The sequence below is a fragment of the Medicago sativa genome, chromosome 1 (genome assembly GCF_051527215.1).
Source record: "Medicago sativa cultivar Bolivia chromosome 1, Bolivia_mono, whole genome shotgun sequence".
In the NCBI taxonomy this organism is placed as follows: Eukaryota; Viridiplantae; Streptophyta; class Magnoliopsida; order Fabales; family Fabaceae; genus Medicago; species Medicago sativa.
Window position 1 is genome coordinate 82,931,924 of NC_140749.1, and position 24,166 is coordinate 82,956,089.

Below are 24,166 nucleotides of genomic sequence, written 5' to 3' on the forward strand. Positions count from 1 at the left end.
CAGGTTAGGCTTGAGGCTTGTTTGACATGCTGTTTTGTGGACTATTTGCAGCTTCCGCAATGATCTCATCTTTGTTGGTGGGGGCTACTTCTGTCGAGCTCTTGGTAGATAAAGTGAAGTTTTCTTCATGGAAGTGGTTTCTTGCTAATAACGCTGGCAATCTCTGTTTCTTCTACGAGTATGAGACCCATCTCATCATGTGCTGGAACCAATCTTGTGTGGGTATCTATTTTGAGGTCTCAGTGGACTTGGATGGTTTGTCTTTCGTTCCTGGTCCGCCCATCCAGTTTGTTACCTCTCCCTGATCCCCCAGGGTTGGGCAAATTCCGGTTTGGAGTCTGTGCTTCAGAGGTTTTTGGGGTGTGTTGTCGCTGTTGTCTTTGTTTTTGTAACTTCCATTCCTGTTGTTTTCTATTTGATTTGTAGCACTCTTGTACTACATTTATGTTATTTATATATTTATGTTTGCCATTAAAAAAAACAATATTGATGGAGGTTTGCTGCTATTTAAGTGGAGGTTTGTGTAGAAGTGACACCTAAGTATTAGTGGTTTTGATTGAAGAAAAGATGTGATGAGAGATAATCTTTAAACCACTTTAATTGGGATTATAGTCTTATACACATTGTAATTACATGAATGTCTTCTGCATTTGGATTTGTACATCAAATTGCTATTATTTGATTGTTATGGATGCTCTAATGCACAGATTTTAGAACACTTCGTAATGTGTTTCAATAAGCTAGAGAACTAATTAATTGTCAAAAGAAATGTGTTTTCAGAAACACCTTTGGTCGATTGGAATACTTTTGACTTGTTAGATATAAAGGTTTTGAGTTTTTTCAGGCCATGATTTTTCTTTCTTTTCCTTTTCTAGTTTCATCGATTAGATTATTGTATGTCTTGTTAGTTATCATCTATTTGATTTTCATGAGCAACATTCAGGAACTTGGGTGATTTCAATAGCTTTCTTAGCAACAGAGTACTATTATTAGGATGATTAACTTCTGTTCTCATTGTTGGCTGCCATATTTGTTCATTATGTCCTAGTTCATTTGCCAAAATTACTTAGGCTTGGTAATATATAGCTGAATCAATAACTGCTCTTGGGAAAGAAAAAAAAACTGTCATGTGAAAAAACAAGAGACCTTATCTCCAAAAAGCATTGGTATCGAGAATTGAACCAACATAGAATCAATCTTACATTGATTGATTTGATTACAGTTGATTTTTTTATTTTATAAACCAAAGGTATCCACAATGGGAAACCGCAAAAACTAATATTCTCGAGAAAACTGAGATGTATTTAAAGGGTTGACCTCTCCAAATAAATAATTTTCCATACACACCGGCCAAAGATTGAAAGTTGGACCAAATGGTTAAGGGACCAAATATCTACCACTTGTGTGTGCCACTTTTTTTGCGAGCCAGGTATTCTCTACATGCAACCACAACGATTAATTGCTCGAGCCAAGTAGGACCGTAATGAAAGCAAAACTTTCACTCAAGATATTTAATATTATTGCATTGTCAGCGTTGGATTTGAACCCAGACCTCGGGTTAAGTTGGAAGAGATCAGATATTATCTCATTCAAGTGCGCTCTCGGATATTCCAATTGATTTGATGATCACCTTTTAAAAAAAGTGATTTCAATTAATTTTTTGGAAGGAAGTGATTCCAATTAATTTGTTAATAAAATCAAGAAAATTCTTTTTGAAGGAAGTTGGAAGAGATCAGATATTATCTCATTCAAGTGCTCTCGGATATTCCAATTGATTTGATGATCACCTTTTAAAAAAAGTGATTTCAATTAATTTTTTTGAAGGAGGTGATTCCAACAGATATTATCTCATTCAAGTGCTCTCGGATATTCCAATTGATTTGATGATCACCTTTTAAAAAAAGTGATTTCAATTAATTTTTTTGAAGGAAGTGATTCCAATTATTTTGTTAATAACCAATTATTTTGTTAATAAATTTGTTAATAAAATCAAGAAAATTCTTTTTTTTTTTTTGGTGGTGGCCGGGTTCGAACCTCAGACCTTGCATATTTTATGCATTGTCCATACCAACTGAGCTGAGCTAAGCTCATGAGGACAGAAGATTCTTATTTAATTTACTTTTAAAATAAGGTACCAATTTTCCAACAAAAAAACTAGGGTTCCAATCCTTATTTATATATAGCCTCTCAAGCAAGCTCTCTCTTCTTCACCTTTGCAGCCCCCAACTCAACTCTCCATCAAATACAATGGTATGCGTCTCCTCTTCCTCCTTCACTCAATCTTGTTTTTCATTTATTTTTTAATTGGTATTATAATGAATTAAACTGAATTATTTATTACTTTTGTTAATAATAATTGTGTTCGAAATGAAAGGAAAAGCGTGACGAGTTTCTTAAATTGATGAACGATTTCGAGACTAGAATAATTGATACAGGAGGTGAGACAACAACACTGGAAGATATGTATGAAACGTTTAAAGATTTCAAATCGAGATTCAACTCCTTCATGCTAAGTTTAGAGACTAATGAGACTGGAGAAGAAAAATTAGACGATCAACAACACCAGGAAATCCTTGCCATAATTGATAGAATAGAGTTGAAGTTTCAACTTCATCAACGTCTTTTGGACAATATTATGAAGATGATGGATCTCGGTGATGAGATTTTTGCAGTTCTTGACAATTTCAAGGCTCTAAGAATTGATGCGCAGGGTGCTGAAGCAAGAGTGGAAGATATGTATAAAGAGTTTACAGATTTAAAATTGAGATCCAACTCTTCCTTGACAAAATTGATGCAGGAATATCAAATCCCTAGTCATGAACTGTACCAGGGTGTGTTTGACAGAATGGATAGATTAGAGTCCATGCTTCAACTTCTTTTCAACGATTTGTTTCCAAAGAAGTAATTAGGATTCATATGTTGTTATGTTTTTCGGCTTTGTTTAACGTGGTACATTGTGACTTAATTTGTTTACTGCTGTGAATGCTATTGCTTTTTCATAATGCTATTTCGGCTTTGATTGATTTATGTATGTGCTTTCAAGAATATATCTTCTATGCTACAACATGATCAATTAAGTGTGTAGAGAACAGAATGAGATTACTGAGTTACAAAAGAAATAAACTTTTTAGACCATAGTCCTGTTGACTGCCACATATATGGCTGAGGTTGTGATGTTGGATCCGGGGAAGCTACAGCGAGCACTTACATGCATTGATGCAGAAACCGAAAATGAAGAAATCATGACAAATTTTAGCACCTGAAATTTAGCTGCATAATCTGGACATGGTGAATTTCATCATAAATAATTCACTATAAATTGTCCAATTAATTGGTTTATGCACTATGGCTATTGAGCATATACAAAAACTAAAGAGTAGTAGTACTACTTAACACATGTCCCTAATCTTTTACTTTCCAGCAGCATATACGAGTTTCCGAATAAAGTATATTATTCACTGAATTTGAAGGACTAACAATGCATTGTTGCTCTCTATAGTATATAGTAAACAAGGTCAACTTTCTTTTTTCTGTTTTGTCTTTTACCATAACTATGTAGACTTTGTCTAAGTTGTGTGAGAGTTCTTCTTTTTCTTTTTGCTGTAGCCAGAGACGAATAATTCCTGGATCTTTTTTATAATTTCTGTTGAGTTATTATGTCAAAAATTATTTTTGAACTAAGTTGATTAATTCATTCTTACAAAACCGACTTGTAAGGCAAGGAGTGTCACTCTTTATTTTATGTGGGATTTGAGTTTTTCTCAATACACTTCATCATGTCCAACACTATTGAACTTTGGATGTGGATGTGTTCAAAATTAAGGATTTTGTGATTGTGAGGCATTAATATTAAATTATATGCTAAGTTACTAATTGTGAAACTGCGCATAAATGGGGCACACATATGTCAATCTGACAACATTCTGTGGCATGTTTTGTGATATGTTTTGAAAATCTGAGCCTAAATGCCCTTGGTCAAATGGATTTTGAACATTGGCATGCATGTCGATGGGTTGATGAAATTTGGCGGTATTCCAAGGGTAGGCTTAATTGCGCGCTTGTGACTGCTGATTATGAACAAGGTTTCCATAGTCGCACAGCTTTGGTGCAACAATATCCCTCCTTTCTCTATCTCTTATAGCTAGCTAAGGATCAATGTTGGTTTTTTATTATAATCCCACTAGTTGAATACTCCGCCTCAAACTGAGTTTTCTCTGCCACAACTAGACACAATAAACCTATGGGTAACTCAAGTTTCAAATGTGTTCATCAACTATACATAAACTACAAAACTCAATAAATTGTTCTGAAACAAACTTCAAGCTATTATCAATTTCTAACATTTTTCAGTTTTGTTCCATCACCTACCAACCTTTGTCCAGCTAGTCCAACAAAATTCAAGCTATTATCAATTTCCAACCCAATTTCTCATAGCTCGGTTATACCATTCTAATCTCTACCAGCCACCAATGCATGATCAATAATAATAGAACCATCTAACATGTATAAACCATACACTTTGGTACCTCCACATATTATCTTTGTATCATGCGAAATTCCCATTATCTCATAATCAATGTTAGTGCCATAACCTAATTCATGAAACATGCATATTGATAACCAACTAGTTTGGAAACCCGTGCCAAACACGGGCTAGAATTACGTCTACTTTTTTATTTTATAAAATCTAATTAATCGGCAAATTGAATATTTTATACACAATATATCATTAGAACGCATCGTTATCGTATTTTCTATTGCATATTATATGCAAATATCAACATGTATATAATTAATTGGATTCTCCTATCGATAAACAGGAATGATTTAACGGATGTAAAGTCGAAATATTAGTATTTAACGTCGGAATATTTTCTCGGATGGCTAAAATTGATCGCGGAGACATCAGTTTTTTTTTTTTTTTATGTTCTGCATATAATTGGGGGTGTTGCAGTTTCGAGGCCAACCTCTACATACACAATTAATTGTCCCTATCTAACAAATCGTCTCTACCAGATGCCCTTATATATAGTTTCCCTTCAAATTCCATGATTTATATAGCGGATACCCTTATATATACAAAGTTAATGTTATGCATACACTTGCTTCATCTATACAACAATTAACACGAATTTGTAATTATTCAATTGTGTAACAAATAAGCATAACAAACAGCGACAAAGACACCAACTATCTATCGCATTTTTTAACTAAGGATATTATAAAATAACCCATCACCAAAAACACAACAGAATATGCTTGAAAAAGAGACTACAAAACTATCATGTGCATGCACATAGACATAGGCGCTCCAAAGAACCAAGAAAAAAAATATGGATATATAGCATATTGTATCAAGAATGAAGCAGAACATATAGTCGATAATATGGTCACTGAAAGAGTTACAACTTACATTAGGAAAAATGAGAAAGATCAGAAGGATACTGACATTATAAATAAAATTAAACTGAGTATGCGAATATTGGAGCTGCTCTATCAGATAATAGAAAAACCGAAGTTTCAGCAGATAAACACCTTACTGTATCAGACAATGTTAATTTTGGAGCCGGAGAGAATGCATTGCACCTATTGCAATTGGTCAATGATATTTGAATGCCATAGAAATTCCATTAAAGTCAATCTGTGTACATCTGAATGATACCACATCACTTGAAGCACAAAACCAGCACCTGAAGGTATATGAGACCAAAATATTGTCAAAAAGGGATTAAAATATTACTCTGTATAACATATTGTCCCTATAACAAATAGATCACTCGGCCTGTTCTTTGCACAACAATAATGTCATTGGATTTTATACAATGATATAAGAAAGAGGCCAAACTGAGTAATTTTAAAATAAACGGACCAATTTCGCGAGTTACTAAAAATAGGAGTTTAAAACTGCAATTAAGTCTTTAATAGTTCAATTTTAAAATTTAGTTTTTGGATGTTATTCTCTTTCTCGTGAATTTTTTTCATTTAATCTCTATTATTTCAAATTATTTTCTTTTGGTTGATAATGACAAATGATTATGGAAAATCGAAGATTTGTTATGTCAGGTTGATAAATAAATGTTTATTAGATATTTATAGTTATGTGGGTTTTTTAAATTGAATCAATTTTTTTGGTAAATTAATTATCTAAAAATCTCCAACTCCTTCAGCAAACTCATAGATTTATCGACTACTCAGCAAACTCATAGATTTATCGACTACTCATACTATTTTCTATACTCTCACAAACAAAACACATACTACTTATTTTTTTCCCTTAGCTTCTCTCATGTTCAAATTCTTTTTTGGTATTTTTTTTTTTTTTTGCTTCTAATTTCCTTTCCCCTTTCTCATGTAAGAAATGCACATAAACCTCTTTCAATGAAACCATCACCAACAAACTTTTTTAAACATATTACATCTTCTATTGATCTTATTTGACTATGTCACTTAATTATGGACACGGAGAGGGTTGTCAACTTTAATAAGAGGTGTTAATGTGTCAAATATGAGTTAAAATTTTATATTAGATGGACGGGTAGATTTTGAACAACATATATGAGGGATGACCCATATACCTATTGGCTTAAGGTTTTGGGTGAATATATGATATCAATCTCACTTGTGTGTTGTCTCTTAGTCTAATGTGGCGATAAAACTCAAGGTAGGATCCCTTGAAAGTCCCAAAACTAAGATAAATTGTTTTGTTAACTTATAGATCTCATTTATTTAAAATTTTTATCTTAAATTTTAGTTATTGGTTATCATTTATTTTCATGCTTTTTTTTTTATTCAACCTCCCTCATTTCAAATTTCTTCACTTTTGATCTTTGGTAGAATTTTATAATGAAAAAATGCCTATGTGTTTTGCTTAGTTGACAAAATATATGCTTATTAGAATTTTTAAATTGGTGTTGCGATTATTTAATTGAGTCTAATTTGTGGTATAATAATTACCTCAAAATCTCCAAATTTTTCAACAAACCCGCAAAATTACCAACAACAATCATTATTCCATATACTCTCACGGTCAAAGCACACACTCCTTATTTTTTTTCCTTACTATTTCTCTCACGTTAAAATTTCTTTTTCATCTTATTTATTTTTCTGGTTTATTTTCTTTATACTCATGAAAGAGAGGAACGGAAATATCACTTCATGAAACCAACACCAATCTATCTTTTTTTACCGTATTGTGCCTCAATATAACTTTATTTGGTTATGTTACCAGATTACATATGTAGAGAGTCTCGCATTTAAGAGAGAAGTTAATTTGTCATGTATGAGTGAGTAGGTGGTGAGAAAAATATAAGTGAGATGACTCATATACATAATGTCTTAAGGTTCTGGATGAACGTGTGATGTTAGTCTCACTTTTATGGGTTCTCTTAACCTAATGTGATTGACCAACTCAACTTATGCTCCACTGGAATTCACAACATTTTGGATGTTATTCGGTTTGATGCTATATTTTTAGTCAACCTTTATTATTTTAGATTATAAAATGGTACACACAATTATGCTGAGTTGACAAAGTACATACTTAGTAGACATTTTAAGCGAAGATCTGGTGTAAGTCTCACTTGTGTGATCCCTCTTAACTTAATATGATGTTCCAACCAAATGTAGGCTTTCTTTGTACACTCAACATTACGATGAACTATTTTTTTGGTGTTTGGATGTCATTTGCTATTTTTTGTAAAGTTAATTAACTAAATTGTCATTTTTAATTCGTACAAAAATAAATCACACTTTTCAGTCATTGTAAAAAATTTCATCACCATTTTTAGTCGTTGTTTAGTTTTTTATCAGCATTTTTAGTCCTGTAAAAAATTTTGTCAACAATTTTTTCCATAAAAACTTCAAAAGAAAATGTTAGAATGATTAAAAAATGTGATTTTATTTCTAGGGACTAAAACAAAAAAACTTCATATTTAAAGAGAATATTTACTTAATTAATCTTTTTTCATAAAACTTTATTTTTGGATGTCATTAGCTTTCCTTCTATTTTTGTATTCAACCTCTATTTTTTCAAATTCCTTCACAACTGCTCTTTTGTGGATGTGACAATGGAAAATGCACATGAGTTGTGATGAGTTTACAAAATATATGCTTATTAGACATTTTAAAATATTCAACTTCTTCAACAAAAACATATAAATATTGGTAAGTCAATCTATTCTATACTCTCACGGATAAAATATATACTACATATTTTCCTCTTATTGTTTCTCTCATGTTCAAATTTATTTTGTATTCGTATTTTCTTTCTTTCTAGTTGCATTTCTCTCTTCTTATGAAAGAAAGGAACATAAACCTCCCTCCATGAAATCATCACCAATCAACCTTTATGAACATGTTGTGCCTCAATCTGACCTTGTTTGATTACGTTAAATAATTACGGACGCAAATAGTCGCACACTTAATTAGGATATATTAAATTGTCAAGTCTGAGTTAACATTATAGATTGGATAGAAAATATATTTTGAACGACATGTAAGTGAGATGAACAAAATACCCAATGCCTTAAAGTTTTATGTGAATGTGATGTCAATCTCATTTGCCTAAAAGTTGTTATTGACCTAATATGATCATCCAACCTAGTTAATACTCGCCCAGAAGTCTCAGCATTATGCCAACATTATGATAGTTGTTTTATTCGGTTTTGGATGTCAATTGTTTAATTTTTTTTATATTCAAATTTAGTTATTGGATGTCATTCGTTTCCGTACTATATTTTTTTCATTCAACTTCTACTATTTTAAATTCCTTCACTTTTGGTCTTTTGTGGAATTTGACAATAGAAAAAGGCATACGTGTTCTATTGAGTTGACAAAATATATACTTATTATCTTTCAAAAAAAATATATATACTTATTAAAAATTCTAAAATATTGTACCATTTTTTTATTTAGTCTCATTTTTTGGTTAAATATTTACTCACAAATCTCCAACTCCATAATCAAAATAGTAATTATCAGTATCTGAATCTATTTCCTATACTCTCAAACAAAAAGCACATACTCCTTTTTCCTTATCATTTCTCTCAAAGATATTGTTTAGGTATATGGGATATTTCATTTTTCATGATTATTTTGAGTGTCATTTTTTTTATTTTGTAATCTTATAATGTAGTTTTTGAATGTCCTTCTTTTTCATGCTATTTTTTTATTAAACATTTTTTATTTCAAATTCCTACACATTTGGTCTTTGGTAGAATGTGACATTGGAAAAAATACATATATGTTATGATGAGTTGACAAAATAAATATTTATTAAACATTTTAAAATGATGTGGCGTTTTTTAATTGAGTTTAATTTTATGGTAAAATAATTACCAAAAAAATCTGCAACTCATTATGTTCTCTTTTGAGGTTTTGAGGGGTGGAGAGAGCTTTGGAGAGTTTAGTTTTCATCATAATACAAAATTTTCATAAGTTTGGGTGACTAAAAAATTGTATTGGAGAAGGAATATGGAGGATTTTAGGGGATTTGGGTAAATTTTTAAAATTCAATCTATGTTGTTATAATACACTCAAAATACATTAATCATAAGTGTTAATTTATCATTTTCTGCAAAAACTCGCTCAAATTTTTTGAAGGAATTCTCTCATTTTTTCCTCTTATCTCATCCCATCAAACTCATCCATTCCCTTCCTCTCCAATTTCGCAAATAGGGCCTTAGACAAACACATAAATTTACCAGCAACTCACTTTATTCTTTATACTCTTACGAACAAACCACACACTTTTTTTTTTTATCATTTATATCATGTTAATTCATTTTTCATCTTTTCCCTTATTTGAATTTCCTTTCTCTTTTCATGAAAGAAGGGAACAAAAATATTCTTATATTGACCACCACCAACCCACCTTTTTTAGCATATGGCTATGTCTCAGTATCACTTACGCGTAGAGTCTCACACTTAAGGGAGAGATAATGATTGTGTCATGTGAGTTAAAGGTTTACAATTCATGCAAAAGTAGATGTTAACCAACATATAAATGAGAGAACAAATATACCTAATGTCTTAATGTTTTAGTTGAATATATGATTCCAATCTCACTTGTGTGGTTCCTCTTAACCTAATTTAATGATCTAACTCATTGTAGACTCGAAAATTATTATGAATTATTTCTTAGTTTTTTTTTGTTATTTGGTAAATTAATTATCAATAAATTTTCAACTCTTTCAACAAACCCATAAAAATAAAATACCAATAACTTTTGAAAAATGTGTTTGACCGAACAATCGCAATCAGCAAGAACAATTAAATCGATAATTTTATTGATAAAAAAATCAAGATGAGAGATTATTCAGGTATAACGAATAGGTCACCTGTCATGATTAGTTTGATATATAAATTCATTTCCTAGTTCATCGCAATTTCTCAACTCTAAGGGTTTAGTCTAGTAGTAAAAAGATAGACATTGGATATATACATTATGGGTTTTGAGCCCTGCTAGTACCCTTACAAATAGGAAAGGTAAATATGTTTGTGATCTTATACCTTGTACAAAATCAACATTCTCTCAGCTTTAATTTTTTTTACCAAAAAGAAATTCATTGTGATTTTTTTTTATTCAAGGCACTAAATTTCATACCTCAATAATCATTATGGTCCAATAATCGTTAAGAAATTATCCCATATTTTTTTGTCAAGTATCCCATATTCTTTCAAAAAAAAAGTATCCCAAATACATTTTTATTTGAAAAATTAATCATAAATGTACTAAATATATTTTTTATATTAAAAGACCTTCATTGTAACAAAAAAGGGTATTTATGTGCATTATGATATTAAAAGACATAACATACTTTAATTTTTTTCAAGACAACCTTTGTAGGTATTTAATTAAATTGAAATTTGAAAAATAATTGGGTTATTTCTCAAATTTGATTTTGAGTATCATTTAATCCTCCTTCAAAATATTGTCGTTATTAGTATTTATATAATTATATTGTTTTCCCATGTTCGTGAATAATCTTTTTCTTTTAGAAAATGTCAAATTTGAGACTTTCATTTTGAATAAAATATTGAGGTTTTTAAATGACTATTATCAGAATTTACACTTCAAATAAAACCATTTTTTATGGATAAAAAATTTAAGTGAGTTGAGCTCTAGGAACTCATCAGAGTCATGACAGGCTTCACACATCAATGAGTACTTACTAAGGTATTTATAGATCACACACCAAAGAGTTCCTCACACTTACAGCGGGAATTGAATCCACGACCTTGTGGTTGAGTCAATTCATTACCAACTGATTCAACTTTCATTGATAATGTTATTATTAGTAATAATAGCAAAAAGAGTGAATCAAAGACATGTTACCAAACTTAAAAATAGAACAGGCTAGCACATATTAATAATATTAATATCCTTTAATTCTCCTTCAAAATCATTATTACTATTTCTATAATTATTCGATTTTCTTATGTTCTTGAGTAATTTATAAAATGTTAGTAATTTATTATTTAAACAATTTTATTGAATTTTTTACACTGAGAGAACGTCCTTCCTTCATTAAGTTAATGACATTCAAATCTTCATCAATTCATTCTGATTTCGAGATTGAGTTTGCTGTTGTTCATGCATATTTCTAAAACATGTGACATTTATAAGCATTTATGTGATTTATACACATAAAATTATAGTAATGGAGCTCTCCTTTTATTTTAAGAAGTAGAATGGAGGAGATCTTAACCCTAAAAGAATATACTAAGGACTAATTTGATTGTAAGTGGATAAATAGAGAACCAACTTGATAGTATAATAAGTTAATATAGAGAACCAAATTGTTAAAATATAGAGACTTAATTGATAGTAAGTTGTTAAATAGATACCAATTTGATAATTTAACATACTGAGAAACTTTTTGAAATACTCATAATCTCAGTTACAATTGACTATTAATAATTTATAAAGTGAGGAAAGATCATTTTTTTAAGGGAGTAAGGAGAGATCATTGATAAGTCATAATTTTGTTCATATAATTCTTTTATACGAATTTAGATTTTTCACGTAATTCTTGCAATTCAGCATAATATAAAAATAATACAGTCATGTAAATTACATGATGTAATGAACTTATTCCTTTATAGGATCTTTCTATCATGAAACACAAAATAAATGAGAGATTAATCAACATAATTGAAAATTAAACAACATTTATGACTGAGTTCTCTTGTTTATTACTCAAATTAAATGGAAGGGAATAATTTGAAATTGATCATAAAGGATGACATATTTAGCTTCACTCGATTTCAAATTAAAAAATTTTGGTTGATACTCTTTCCAAAAACAAAATAATATTATAAGGCATATATTATTTTGCATCACATAAAAAGAAATATGAATAATAGTTGCTAGAAAAAATTTAAAAACAATTTTCCTTTATTTTAGTGTTAACCCTTCAGTTCAAAGTGTAATTGGACCAATGTATTATGAAGTTTGTCACAAAATTATTTTACTAAGAGATCACACTTTAATTATACAGAATGATTGATGTTATTCTCTATATTATTGAATGTTCATGATATATTTTAAATAATTTTCAAGATTGTACGGAGTTTTACGTCGACATTTTTTAATATGACCGCACTCGCTATTTTGATCATGCAAAGATCCAATATAAATAATATCACATATCTATTTCTGATTGAATGTCATACACAAATTCCATATTCACTCATTGGGTTGGGATATAATACAAAAAAAAAAGACGAATTGTAATAGCATAAAAATAAAAATAAACTTAATTTTTAAAACCTTATCATTTTTTATATATATAGTCAATTTACTAAGATCTCGTAGAGAAAAAAATATCTTATAAGAAACCTCATCAACCAACTCTCACAAAATGGTCTACAACAAAAACAAAAATAACTAAAATGAAGATAACTAAAATGAATCACATCAAAATAAATAACATCAATTATTCCAATAAAAACATGGTTTTTTTATAATATTTACATATAGATGCATCCATCATAATGATATCTAGTGAGAATATGCAAGAGTTACAGTTTACATCATGAAAGAAATTTTTTAAACATGAACAACCGAGATGGCCATGCTCCATGATTATTTCATGGAATTAATCTTAGAGATGTTATCGAATTTTAGTGCGATTTTTTAATTTAGTAAGAAAGTGTGAATGACATAGGCAAATTAAAATGATGCAAGACAAAACAACTATATATAGAGAAAAGGAAACTATCAAATTACGTTTGAACCCTTAACTCTAATACATAGCTATACATTAATAAACCATATTGATATGATGATGAAAAAATTGCACTTGTTAGAATCTGATTGACTTACAAATCAAACTATGATACATGTTATAATCTGATTGGTTTACAAATTAAAAAGTGACTCATGATATATTTTTATTGGTTATACTTAAGTAAGAAAATAAAATCTCATGATTGATGCAAAATGTTGATGACATATAATTAACTTGATTACTTGGTATGTTTGAATAATTTATTTCCTTTTAATATTAGTTGGTCATGCGTAGTCTTTATCGATTAATAACAACATTTGTGTATATTATTCAATTATATTAAATTTAGTATTGTATATAAGTAAATATCAACCCTTTTAAAAAAATAATAGTATAAAATTATACAGATAAAAAAAGATGATAACCAAAATTTATGTTTGTAAAAAAAAAAACTAAAATTTATGTTATATTTTATTTATTTTTATTGTATTTGAACCTATCTAAAGAAATAAGCAGACCCTCAAGCACAAGGCGTGCCTAAAGGATCTGAATAATGTTGTTACAATACAGAAAGGAAATAAGCACTATATGCATAACATACTCCTATAAAATTCTGTTAAGGAAATAACAATAATACTCTTTTTTCATTATTTCCGTAAAATTCTATTAATTTTTTCCGTAAAATTCTGATCACTTTTGATTGAAATCATGTGCATTAAATACTCTTATAAAATAGAGATAACATTTTAGGATAATTCATCAAATTATAATTGTTGTTTCTATTATAAACTTTTTCATATTTATTGTGTACATAAAAGAAAACATTGGTGCATTAAACAACAATTTCAAATTCTGACTTTTTGCACAACATTTTCGGTTACCTAATTTGGATTCCAATTTTGTTTTTTTTTCCTATTATAAACTCCATCATATCTTGTGTGTACATGAGAAATAACATTAAATGACCCTTTCACTAACGGGTTGCCACGTGTACTTTAAAAAAAAAATAGCTCAAATATATATAATAAAGATTTCGCCTAAGTAAACATATAGATATTAAATTCTGCACTTTAGATTAAATTATAAATTTGTTAAATTTTTGAGTAATTTAAGTTTATAAGTCTACATTAAATTTTAGATTAATATATGTTTACCCTCCTGAAATATTAGTGGTTTCCGGTTTACTCCTTGTAAAATCTTGTTTAGATTTCAACCCTGTAATTTGAAGATTTATTGGTTTTCAACCTTCATGAATTTTGATTGTATAAAATTGATGATATGACTGGGGATAAACCAAAATTTGTTCAATCTACAGGGGACAAAAGTACCTTAAATTTTGAAATTTGATGTTAGGAAGGTCCAAAACAAAAGGATCTTCAAATTACAGGGTTGGAAACTAAACAATTCTTTTTACAGAGGGTAAACCAAAAACCGCTAATATTATAGGAGGTAAACATATAATAACCCTTAAATTTTTCCATAGTTTCTTGGCATTATGAAGTGAACTAGTATGCTTTATAAATTATTACGAATCATTCAACTTAGAAAATCCATATCTTAAGCTAGGAAAGTATTGTTTGTCCGTTTTTCTACTCGCACTTGTTGTATTTGGCATATACTAGTTTGTTTTTGGTCTAGTAGCCTAATGACTAGAAATTCATTTTTAAGGTGAATAAGTGATGCGTCCGATTTTTGAACCTCATCCCCTGTATATAATATGCAATTTCCCTACTAAATTTGGCATATATTATGATCAAATGTTTGTGAAAAATAAGATTAAAACAAGTTCTTTTCTAATAGTATCCAAGATTATTCCTAGTGGTGTGTTGTTCCTAATTCAGCGGAAATTAATTGTTTTTTTAATAAACTAGTATATTTACCCGGCATTTCCCGGGTTAGGCATATAATTTTGTATACTCGTAAATTTATAGATGCACAAACAAATATAATTAACTGGATTTAGTAAAATTATTAACATATATATATATATATATATATATATATATATATATATTATAAAATAAACATTTTTTAAGTATTCGGACTTGCAAAAATCTGTACCCATTATTATATTAGTAAAATTATACAATTGTCATATTATTTGAATAAAAATCTTCTCGTCGTGAAATAAAATATAATTGTATTGTCTAATTAATGATTTTTGTTTGATTAGTAATTTCTTGTCAAGTGAAAGTGTGTGGTATAATATTTTTGTCTTAAAAAATTAGAAGGAATAAGTCTAAGATGTGTCAATTCAGTGGTAAAAGTCTGACTTTGTAACTTCAAGAGATGTTGTCCAAATCTCACATGAAACGGTTGTAAAATGATCATTAGAATCACACTTATTAAAAAAAAAATTACGAATAAATTCTACATAATTTCAATTATTTTTTAATAATGCATTTTTTGTATAAAAAAATTGTTTTACACGTTGATATTTTCAAATATTTGTAAATATCTTAATATCCACTAATACTCGTTTGGCAGATATTCATGCAAATGTGAAAATAACATAAATATCATTTTTATCAAATAAAGAGAGATAACTACTACGTATACCCGTGGACATCCATTATCATCTCTGGTAAGAGTATAATAACAACAACAATAAAATAATCATAATAATAATTATATTAAAAAATAATAATAAACTAACACTTCCATTAAAAAAATAATCTCAAAGTATAAAGAGAAAAAAAATTGTTCCGAGTCCAAAAATAATACAAACCTTATGATAATTGATTCAAAAATGATAAATATTTATTTTATATTCTAAATAACTGCAACAAAATTTTGTTAATATATAAAAAAATAAACATCTAAGAAGAACAAATGAAAGAAACATTGATAAATTTAGCTTTTTCAGTTGTTGTTTGACAAATAAAAATGTTCAACATCGTATCTTTTTTGTTTATATACCACAAAGCATAGTAAAACAAAATGAAAACGTACTAAAAAATAAATGAGTATCTTTCACTCTTTATTCTCAGAAGAAAAAAGAAACACCCATACAACAAATAAAGAATTATAAGATGAAAAAATAACATAAGAATAATTATACTGAAAGGAAAATAGTCAAAGATAAATACTATAAAGTAAGAAAAATCCCTAATAAATAGAATGACAAAGAGTGTTCGGGAAAAAGAAAGCAAGATAAAAAAATAGTATTTTGTTTATGGATAAAATAATAACATATATGACATCATAATAAAACACATAAAAAATGTGAGAATAATATAATTGGTTAGTTTCCATGGAAAAAATATAAGCGGTTAGATATTTATAGAGAAAATATAGGTGGTTGTTCCATAGAAATATAAGAATTTAACGAAATAAATGATGTTAAAATAAAATTAGAAAATAAAAAAACAAATAAAATATTTGGACGATAAAATCAAAGTAGATGTGGATTATTTGTTGAGAACTTGAGATGTCTATGCTAGATAAAGAAATGAGTTTAGTAAACAAAAATATAAAAGTTAATATGAAAGTAAACGTGCACATGAACAACTGTCAAAAACTCATAGGAAGGTATTTCTATTGCATCAAATAGACCCAGTGTGAGATAATAGTATATGAAACAAAGAAGGTTTGAGTTTCGGTTTCTGCTCAAAATATGTGATTTTGGTGATTAACAAAATCTCATTTATTTATAGTTAAAAACAAAAAAAACAAACCGAAGCCTTTTTCTCCTTAATGAAAAAACTAATTGAATAATATGGTGCTAAAAGATTATATAATAACTAATTGAAACTTCTTTTCCTAAAAAAAGAAGAAGAAAAAAGGAAGATTTAATGGATAATATTGAAAGTATTATATATAGTTTGTTGAGATATTTTGGCTACATAAAATATTAGAAATTAAATATAAAATTAAATAAAATATTTAGTGGATAAGATCAAAATTGTTTGTTGAGATATTTATGTCAAATAAAATATAAAAAAATAATAAAAATATTGAGAATAAACGTGAAAGTGACACGTGGCATAAAAACCTTATTTTATATATATACTATTGATACTTGAATAATATTATTAAAAAAAAAGATGGATCTGAAATTAAAAAAAATTCAGCCCGAAAGAGTAATTTCTTTGTACATTAAAAATAGATTTATTTCAATTGATTTGATGATCAATTTGTCAACAAAAAAATTGAATAACCAAAAAACTTATCAAGAAAATTGACTTTGACTTGAGGATCAGGAAAAAAAAAAAAGAGATTCCAATTGATTTGATAATAAAATTAAGAAGATTATTATTTGGAAAATGCTACTTCTCAAGAAAAATAGCTTTAAGAATTTTTCAAGACACAGTTGGCAAATTTTAATTGGATGATTTATTTGTCTACTTCCTATTTTTCAGCCACACCTCCTTGAATTGTGGCAAATAGTGCATTGTGATTGGCTACTCTTTATTCTTGAAGAATTCTTGATGTTATTTTTCTAGAGATATAGCATTGCTCTTATTATTTAATTTACTTTTAAAATAGGGTTCCAATCCTTATTTATAGGTATAGCCGTATGCAAGCACAATCCAAGGCAATGCACAAGCAAGCTCTCTCTTTCTTTTAGCTTCACTTTTGCGGCCCCAACTCTGCTCTCCATCAAATTCAATGGTATGCCTCTCCTCTTCCTCCTTCACTCAATTTTTATTTTTTAATTGAAATAATAATGAATTAAGCTGAATTATTATTATTATTATTTTGTTGGCAAATGAAGGAAAAGCATGGTGATGAGTTTCTAAAATTGATGAACGATTTCAAGTCTCTAAGAATTGATACAGTAGGTGACACAACAACACTGGAAGATGTGCATAAAGAGTCGATAATTCAACTTCGTCAACTTGTTTTAGACAATTTGACGAAGATGGAGAATTGCGGCGATGAGTCTGTTAAAGCTCTGAATGATCTCATCAATGCTCAAAGAATTGATACAACAAGTGCAGAAGCAAGACTGGAAGAGTATTATAAAGTGTATCAAGATTTAAAATTGGCATTCATCTCCTTGTCAAAATTTATGAAGGAACATCAAATCACTGACCATGAACTGTACCAAGGAATGTGTGACAGAATTGTTAATTTGGAGCCCCGGATTCAACATTTTATCGATGTTTTGGCGAAAGTGAAGCAAGCAAGTTTAAACCTATAAGTGATTAGTAGTGAGTAGTATATTATGTGTTTGGGTTTTGTTTAACATGATAGATTGTAGGTTAATTTGTTTACGGATGCTATTGGCTTTCTAATAAAGTGCCTTGTGTTCTTATTGATATTGTTTACGACATACTTTATATTGTTTCCCTTGATTTAACTGTGCATAGTTTATACTTTATTCTGATTGAAAATTTTCTCAATGCTAGCTATCGCAACTTCTCAAATTCACACAGTCGCTACTAGATATTAATAAATTTTTTCATTTGATATTTCTACATATTTTAAAAGTCAATTCTTATAGAGAAAATAGTTGTATGATTTGTACAACTCTGAACTAGGGGTGTCCAAAAATGTGGTTAACTGAATTGTATCCATAAACTGAACCAAACTGAATTACAAAAAAACTGAACCATATTAAATGGTTTATGAACTGAACCACAAATTTAAACCAATTCAGTTAACCAAACTTAATTTAAAAACTGGTTTTAACTTGTTTTGAACTCTTTAATATTTTCTTTTACAAATGTTTAATCAGTTTTTTTTTAAATATTTATAGAAAGTTATAAGCAGAGCAGGCTTATATATATAAAAAATAAATAATAGTCAAATAATTAAATTGGTGTAGTAGTTTGTGATGTTGCATTTGGGAGAAAGGTCTTGGGTTTAACTCTCATGTTGGATAATTTTTTACTTAAAATATTATTTAAATTAATTTAAGTAAGTGACAGCCACCACTTAATCTTGCCGGCGCCGCCACCAACCACCAGCAACCACCGCACCCTCGCCGGAGAGCCGTCGTCAGGTCGTCGGAGAACCGCCGTTGTCCGTTGAATCGCCGCCGTCCACTACCGTGGTGGTCGCCGGAGGTCCGCCGTGGACCACCACCGGCGGCCACTCTCCCACCACCTGCCACCCTCTCCATTATACATATTATATTATTAATTTAAATTATTTATATATTAAATTATTTAATTAAAAATAAAAAAAATCTAAAGAAAAAAAAGTACACAAAAAAAAATCTGTCAATAAAAAAACTAGCTTTAATATGAAATACAGTTCAAATATATTAAACTGGTTTTGAACCGGTTTTAAACTTGAAGTGAATTGTTTTTAAAAATAAACCAATTTTTTTTAAAGTGGTTTTAAAAACTGAATTATATCTGTTAATGTGGTTCAGTTCCAATGCAGTTTAGAACAATGAACACCCCTCTGAGCCGACTTGTAAGAGATTTCATCGGAAGCTTTGTGTATGTTTGTAAACAATAAATAGAAGACAAATCTATCTAACACGATTTGCTCCCAGTATTTTAGGGGTGCGCGGTGCGGTTTGGTTCGATTTTGAGGCTAAAAGTCATCCGAACCGCAAGATAAAAAAACATGCGGATTGGTTTGGTTCGGTTGACTTTTAAAATACAATATGAACCAAACCAACAACCGATGCGGTTTGGGTTGGATCGGTTGGTGCGGTTTTTTCGGGACAATAGAATTTTTTGTTTCCAACATTAAAAACGAGTTAAAAACGTAAAACACAACATATTTTCAGCAATGTTTCTAACACTATTTTTAATTTCATTTCACATTACATTTTCATTTTCACCAAACAACATAAACCAAATTAAAAACGTGGACAAAAATTAATTCTGTTATGTAAGAAATGTAAAATACCAAGATTTTATCATTCTCTAAAAGTTCAAGTAGCACATAAATAAATTTTTGAAATAAAAAGCAAAGAAGAAACTTAACAAGAGAAAAAACATGTCATTTTATTAAAGTTTCCATTGAGTTTCTATTAGTATTGATCTAGGTGACATAAATTTTAATTAGTGTTTTTATTATGTTGCGGTTTAGTTTGGTTTGGTTTGGTTCGGTTGGTAAAATGAAAACCGCAAACCAAACCAAACCATGCGGTTGAGTAAAAAAGTGATCCGAATACTTCCAAACCAAATGCGGTTTTTTGCGGTTTCAGTTTGGGTTGGTTCGGTTTGCGGTTTTTCTATTGGATTGGTTCGGTTTTGAACACCCCTACTGTATTTACAGTCCAAAGTAGCATTATAATACAGCTTTGCAGAAATTTAAGTCTCCGTCTTTTTCATTTGTTTGTTCTTTAATTTCCATATCTTTCAAATTTTCCTGCAAATATTCATTATCAGTTTGTTGCTTTGTATTGAGTATTTGCAGCATGCATTGTTGCTATAACTATGTAGACTTTGTCTAAGTTGTGTGACAGTTCTTTTTTTTCTTTTTGTTGTAGCCAGAAACGAATAATTCTTGGATCATTTTTTCAATTTCTGTTGAGTTTAAAAAGAGTTATTATGTCAAAAATTACTTTTGAAGTAAGTTGATTAATTCACCCTTACAAAACCGACTTGTAAGCTAAGGAGTGTCACTCTTTATTTTATGTGGGATTTGACTTTATCTCAATACACCTCCTCATGTCCAATACTATTGAACTTTGTGCGTGAATGTGTTCAAAATTAAGGATTTTGTAATTTTGAAGCATTAATATTAAGTTATATGCTAAGTTACTAGTTGCGAAACTGCACATAAATGAGGCACACATGTCAATCTGACAAGATTCTGTGGCATGTTTTGGGGTATGTTTGGAAAATCTGAGCCTAAATACCCTTGGTCAAATGGATTTTGACCATTGGCATGCATGTCGATGGGTTAATGAAATTTGGCGGTATTCCGAGGGTAGGCTTAATTGCTCTCTAGCGACTACTGATTATGAACAAGGTTTCCATAGTCGCACCGCTTTTGTGCAACAATGTCCCTCCTTTCTCTATTTCTTACCATGTAGTTAAGATTCAATGTTGGTTGTCTTATTATCGTCCCACTAGTTGAATACTCCGCCTCAAACTGAGTTTTCTTTGCCACAACTAAACACAATAAACTCTCAGCAGGCAGCTCAACTTCCAAACGCATTCATCAACTATGCATAAACTGCAAAACTCAATAAACTGCTCTGAAACAAACTTCGGGCTATTATCAATTTCCAACATTTTTAGTTTAGTTCCATCACCTAGCAACCCTTGTCCAACTAGTCCAACAAACCCATGTCAGTAACATCCACCAACCCAACTTCTAATAGCTCGGATATAACATTCGAGTCTCCACTAGCTACAAATGCATGACCAATGATAATAGAACCATCTAACATGTATAAACCATACTCTTTGATACCTCAATAATATGATAAAAAGGATGAATTTAAAATAGAAAAAAATTCAGCCCAAAAGAGTATTTCTATATATATTGGAATAGATTTATTTTGATTGATTTGATGATCAATTTGTCAAAAAGAAAAAAACTTATAAAAAAAAAAAATTGACTTTTTTAGAGGATAAAAAAACTGACTTGAGGATCACGAAAAAAAAAAGATTCCAATTGATTTAATAATAAAATTAAGAAGATTATTATTTAATTTAAAATTAAAATAGGGTTCCAATCCTTTTATATAGGGGTATAGCCGTATACAGGCACAATACAAAGCAATACACAAGCAAGCTCTCTTTCGCTTCACCTCTGCCGTCCCAACCCATCAAATCCAATGGTGTGGGTCTCCTCTTCTTTCTTCACTCAATTTTTATTTTTTAATTGAAATGATGAATTAAACTGAATTATGATTATTATTTTGTTAATAATGATTGTGTTGGCAATGAAGGAAAATCATAATGAGTTTCTGAAATTGATGAACGATTTCAAGGCTCTAAGTATTGATACAATAGGTGACACAACAACACTGAAAGTTATGCATAAAGAGTCGATGCTTCAACTCCATCAACTAGTTTTAGACAATTTGGCCAAGATGAATAACTGCGGTGTTGAGTTTCTCAAAATTGATCTCGAGGCTCAAACAATTGATGTAAGAGGACTGGAAGCAAGATCGGAAAAGTACTATAAAGCGTATCAAGAATACAAATTGGCATTCAACTCTTTGTCAAAATTAATGACGGAATATCAAATCACTAACCATGAATTGTACCAAGGAATGAGTGACAGAATTGATAACTTAGAGTCTAAGTTTCAACATTTTTTCGACGTTTTGCCGAAAGCGAAGCCAGCAAGTAATAAACGTATAAGTGATTAGGAGTGAGTCATTTGTTATGTTTTTAGGTTTTGTTTAACGTGATACATTGTGGGTTAATTTGTTTACAGCTGTGTGACTGCTATTGCTTTTTAATAAAGTGCTTGTTTTCGTATTGATATGTGGTTTACGACATACTTTATTATATTGTTTCTCATAATTTAACTATGCATAATTTATACTTTATTTCTGTTTAAATGAAATTTTTCAATGTAGATAAATGGCATAGATATTGAAAAAGAATCTCACAATTATGTGATTGCATGCAATTCTCGCTAACAAACCAAGGCATGTCCCTATGCCTGATATAAAACTAAGTATTAGAAAAATACATTTCCTTCCAGAAGTTGTTAGCAACCAGCAATTCTTCATGTTGGAACTTGGTTGTTACTATTATTACTATTGTTCTCAGCAAACCTCTGCTTTCTCTCTGCCTGAAGTAATGACCAGAATAACGATTCAAGTTTTTCTTTCTTATTTTTTCGTTTCCTCCATTTGTTTTGTTCAAGCGCTAGCGCTGCTCAAACAGTGAGAAAAAAGTACCATATACAAACAAGACTTTATGCAAATAAAAATAGCATATTATTGTAAAATAGTCAAATTGTGACAGAAATAAAAAGGAGAACAAAGAAACACCTGGAATTGTTGGAATTTCTCTTGATCAATTGTTAGTTGCAAACGCAAATTCTTCTTGGTTGCCAAGAACTTAGATACTTGTTCTGCATATAATGTCATCTGTAAATGTTAACCAATTTTTCCTCATGATGCTTAATTTTTAAATCAGCAATCTATAGTTCCAATGACTTTTGCTTCAACTGTTACTTTATACACAAAATAATTTAGTAAATCGGTATAAATGTTATAATAAATATTATTTATTATTTTGTTAATAACAATTGTCTTGGCAATGAAGGAAAAGCATGCGGAGTTTCTTAAATTGATGAACGATTTCGAGGCTCAAACAATTGATATAGGAGGTGAGACAACAATGCTGGAAGATAAGTATGAAGCGTTTAAAGATTTCAAATTGAGATTCAATTCCTTCATGCTAAGTTTAAACACTAATGAGACTGGAGAAAAATATGATGTTGAACAACACAAGGAAATCCTTGCCATAATTGATAGAATAGAGTTGAAGTTTCAGCTTCATCAACGTCTTTTGGACAATATTGTGAAGATGATGGATCTCGGTGATGAGATTTTTCAAGTTCTTCACAATTTCAAGGCTCTAAGAATTGATGCAAGAGGTTCTGAAGCAAGAGTGGAAGATATGTATAAAGAATTTACAGATTTAAAATTGAGATCCAATTCCTTGACAAAATTGATGCAGGAATATCAAATCCCTGGTCATGAACTGTATTAGGGAGTGTTTAACAGAATTGATACATTAGAGTCCATGCTTCAACTTCTTTTCAACAATTTGTTTTCGAAGAAGTAATTAGGATTCATATGTTGTTATGTTTTTTGGCTTTATTTAAAGTGGTACATTGTGGGTTGATTTGAAATAAGTTGATTAATTCATCCATACGAAACCGACTTGTAAGGTACTGAGTCTCACTCTTTATTTTATGTGGGAATTGAGTTTTTCTCAATACATATCCTCGTGTCCAACACTATTGAACTTTGCGTATGGATGTGTTCAAAATTAAGGATTTTGTGATTGTGAAGCATTAATGTTAAATTATATGCTAAGTTACTA

At 29.7% G+C, this 24,166-nt stretch overlaps 1 protein-coding gene and 1 long non-coding RNA gene across 2 annotated transcripts; both read left to right on the top strand.

The window, feature by feature from the left end:
• The first annotated feature begins 2,161 nt into the window (after positions 1-2,161).
• LOC146958211 (uncharacterized) lies at positions 2,162-3,027 on the top strand. The gene is made up of 2 exons (XR_015020339.1): positions 2,162-2,250; positions 2,375-3,027. It is a non-coding gene; the product is annotated as an uncharacterized LOC146958211 (long non-coding RNA).
• Positions 3,028-23,374: 20,347 nt separating this feature from the next.
• Positions 23,375-23,830, top strand: LOC146958212 (paired amphipathic helix protein Sin3-like 6). The gene has a single exon (XM_085751756.1). It carries the CDS (start codon positions 23,375-23,377, stop codon positions 23,828-23,830), a length of 456 nt encoding a protein of 151 aa, XP_085607882.1.
• The last annotated feature ends 336 nt before the right edge of the window (positions 23,831-24,166 follow it).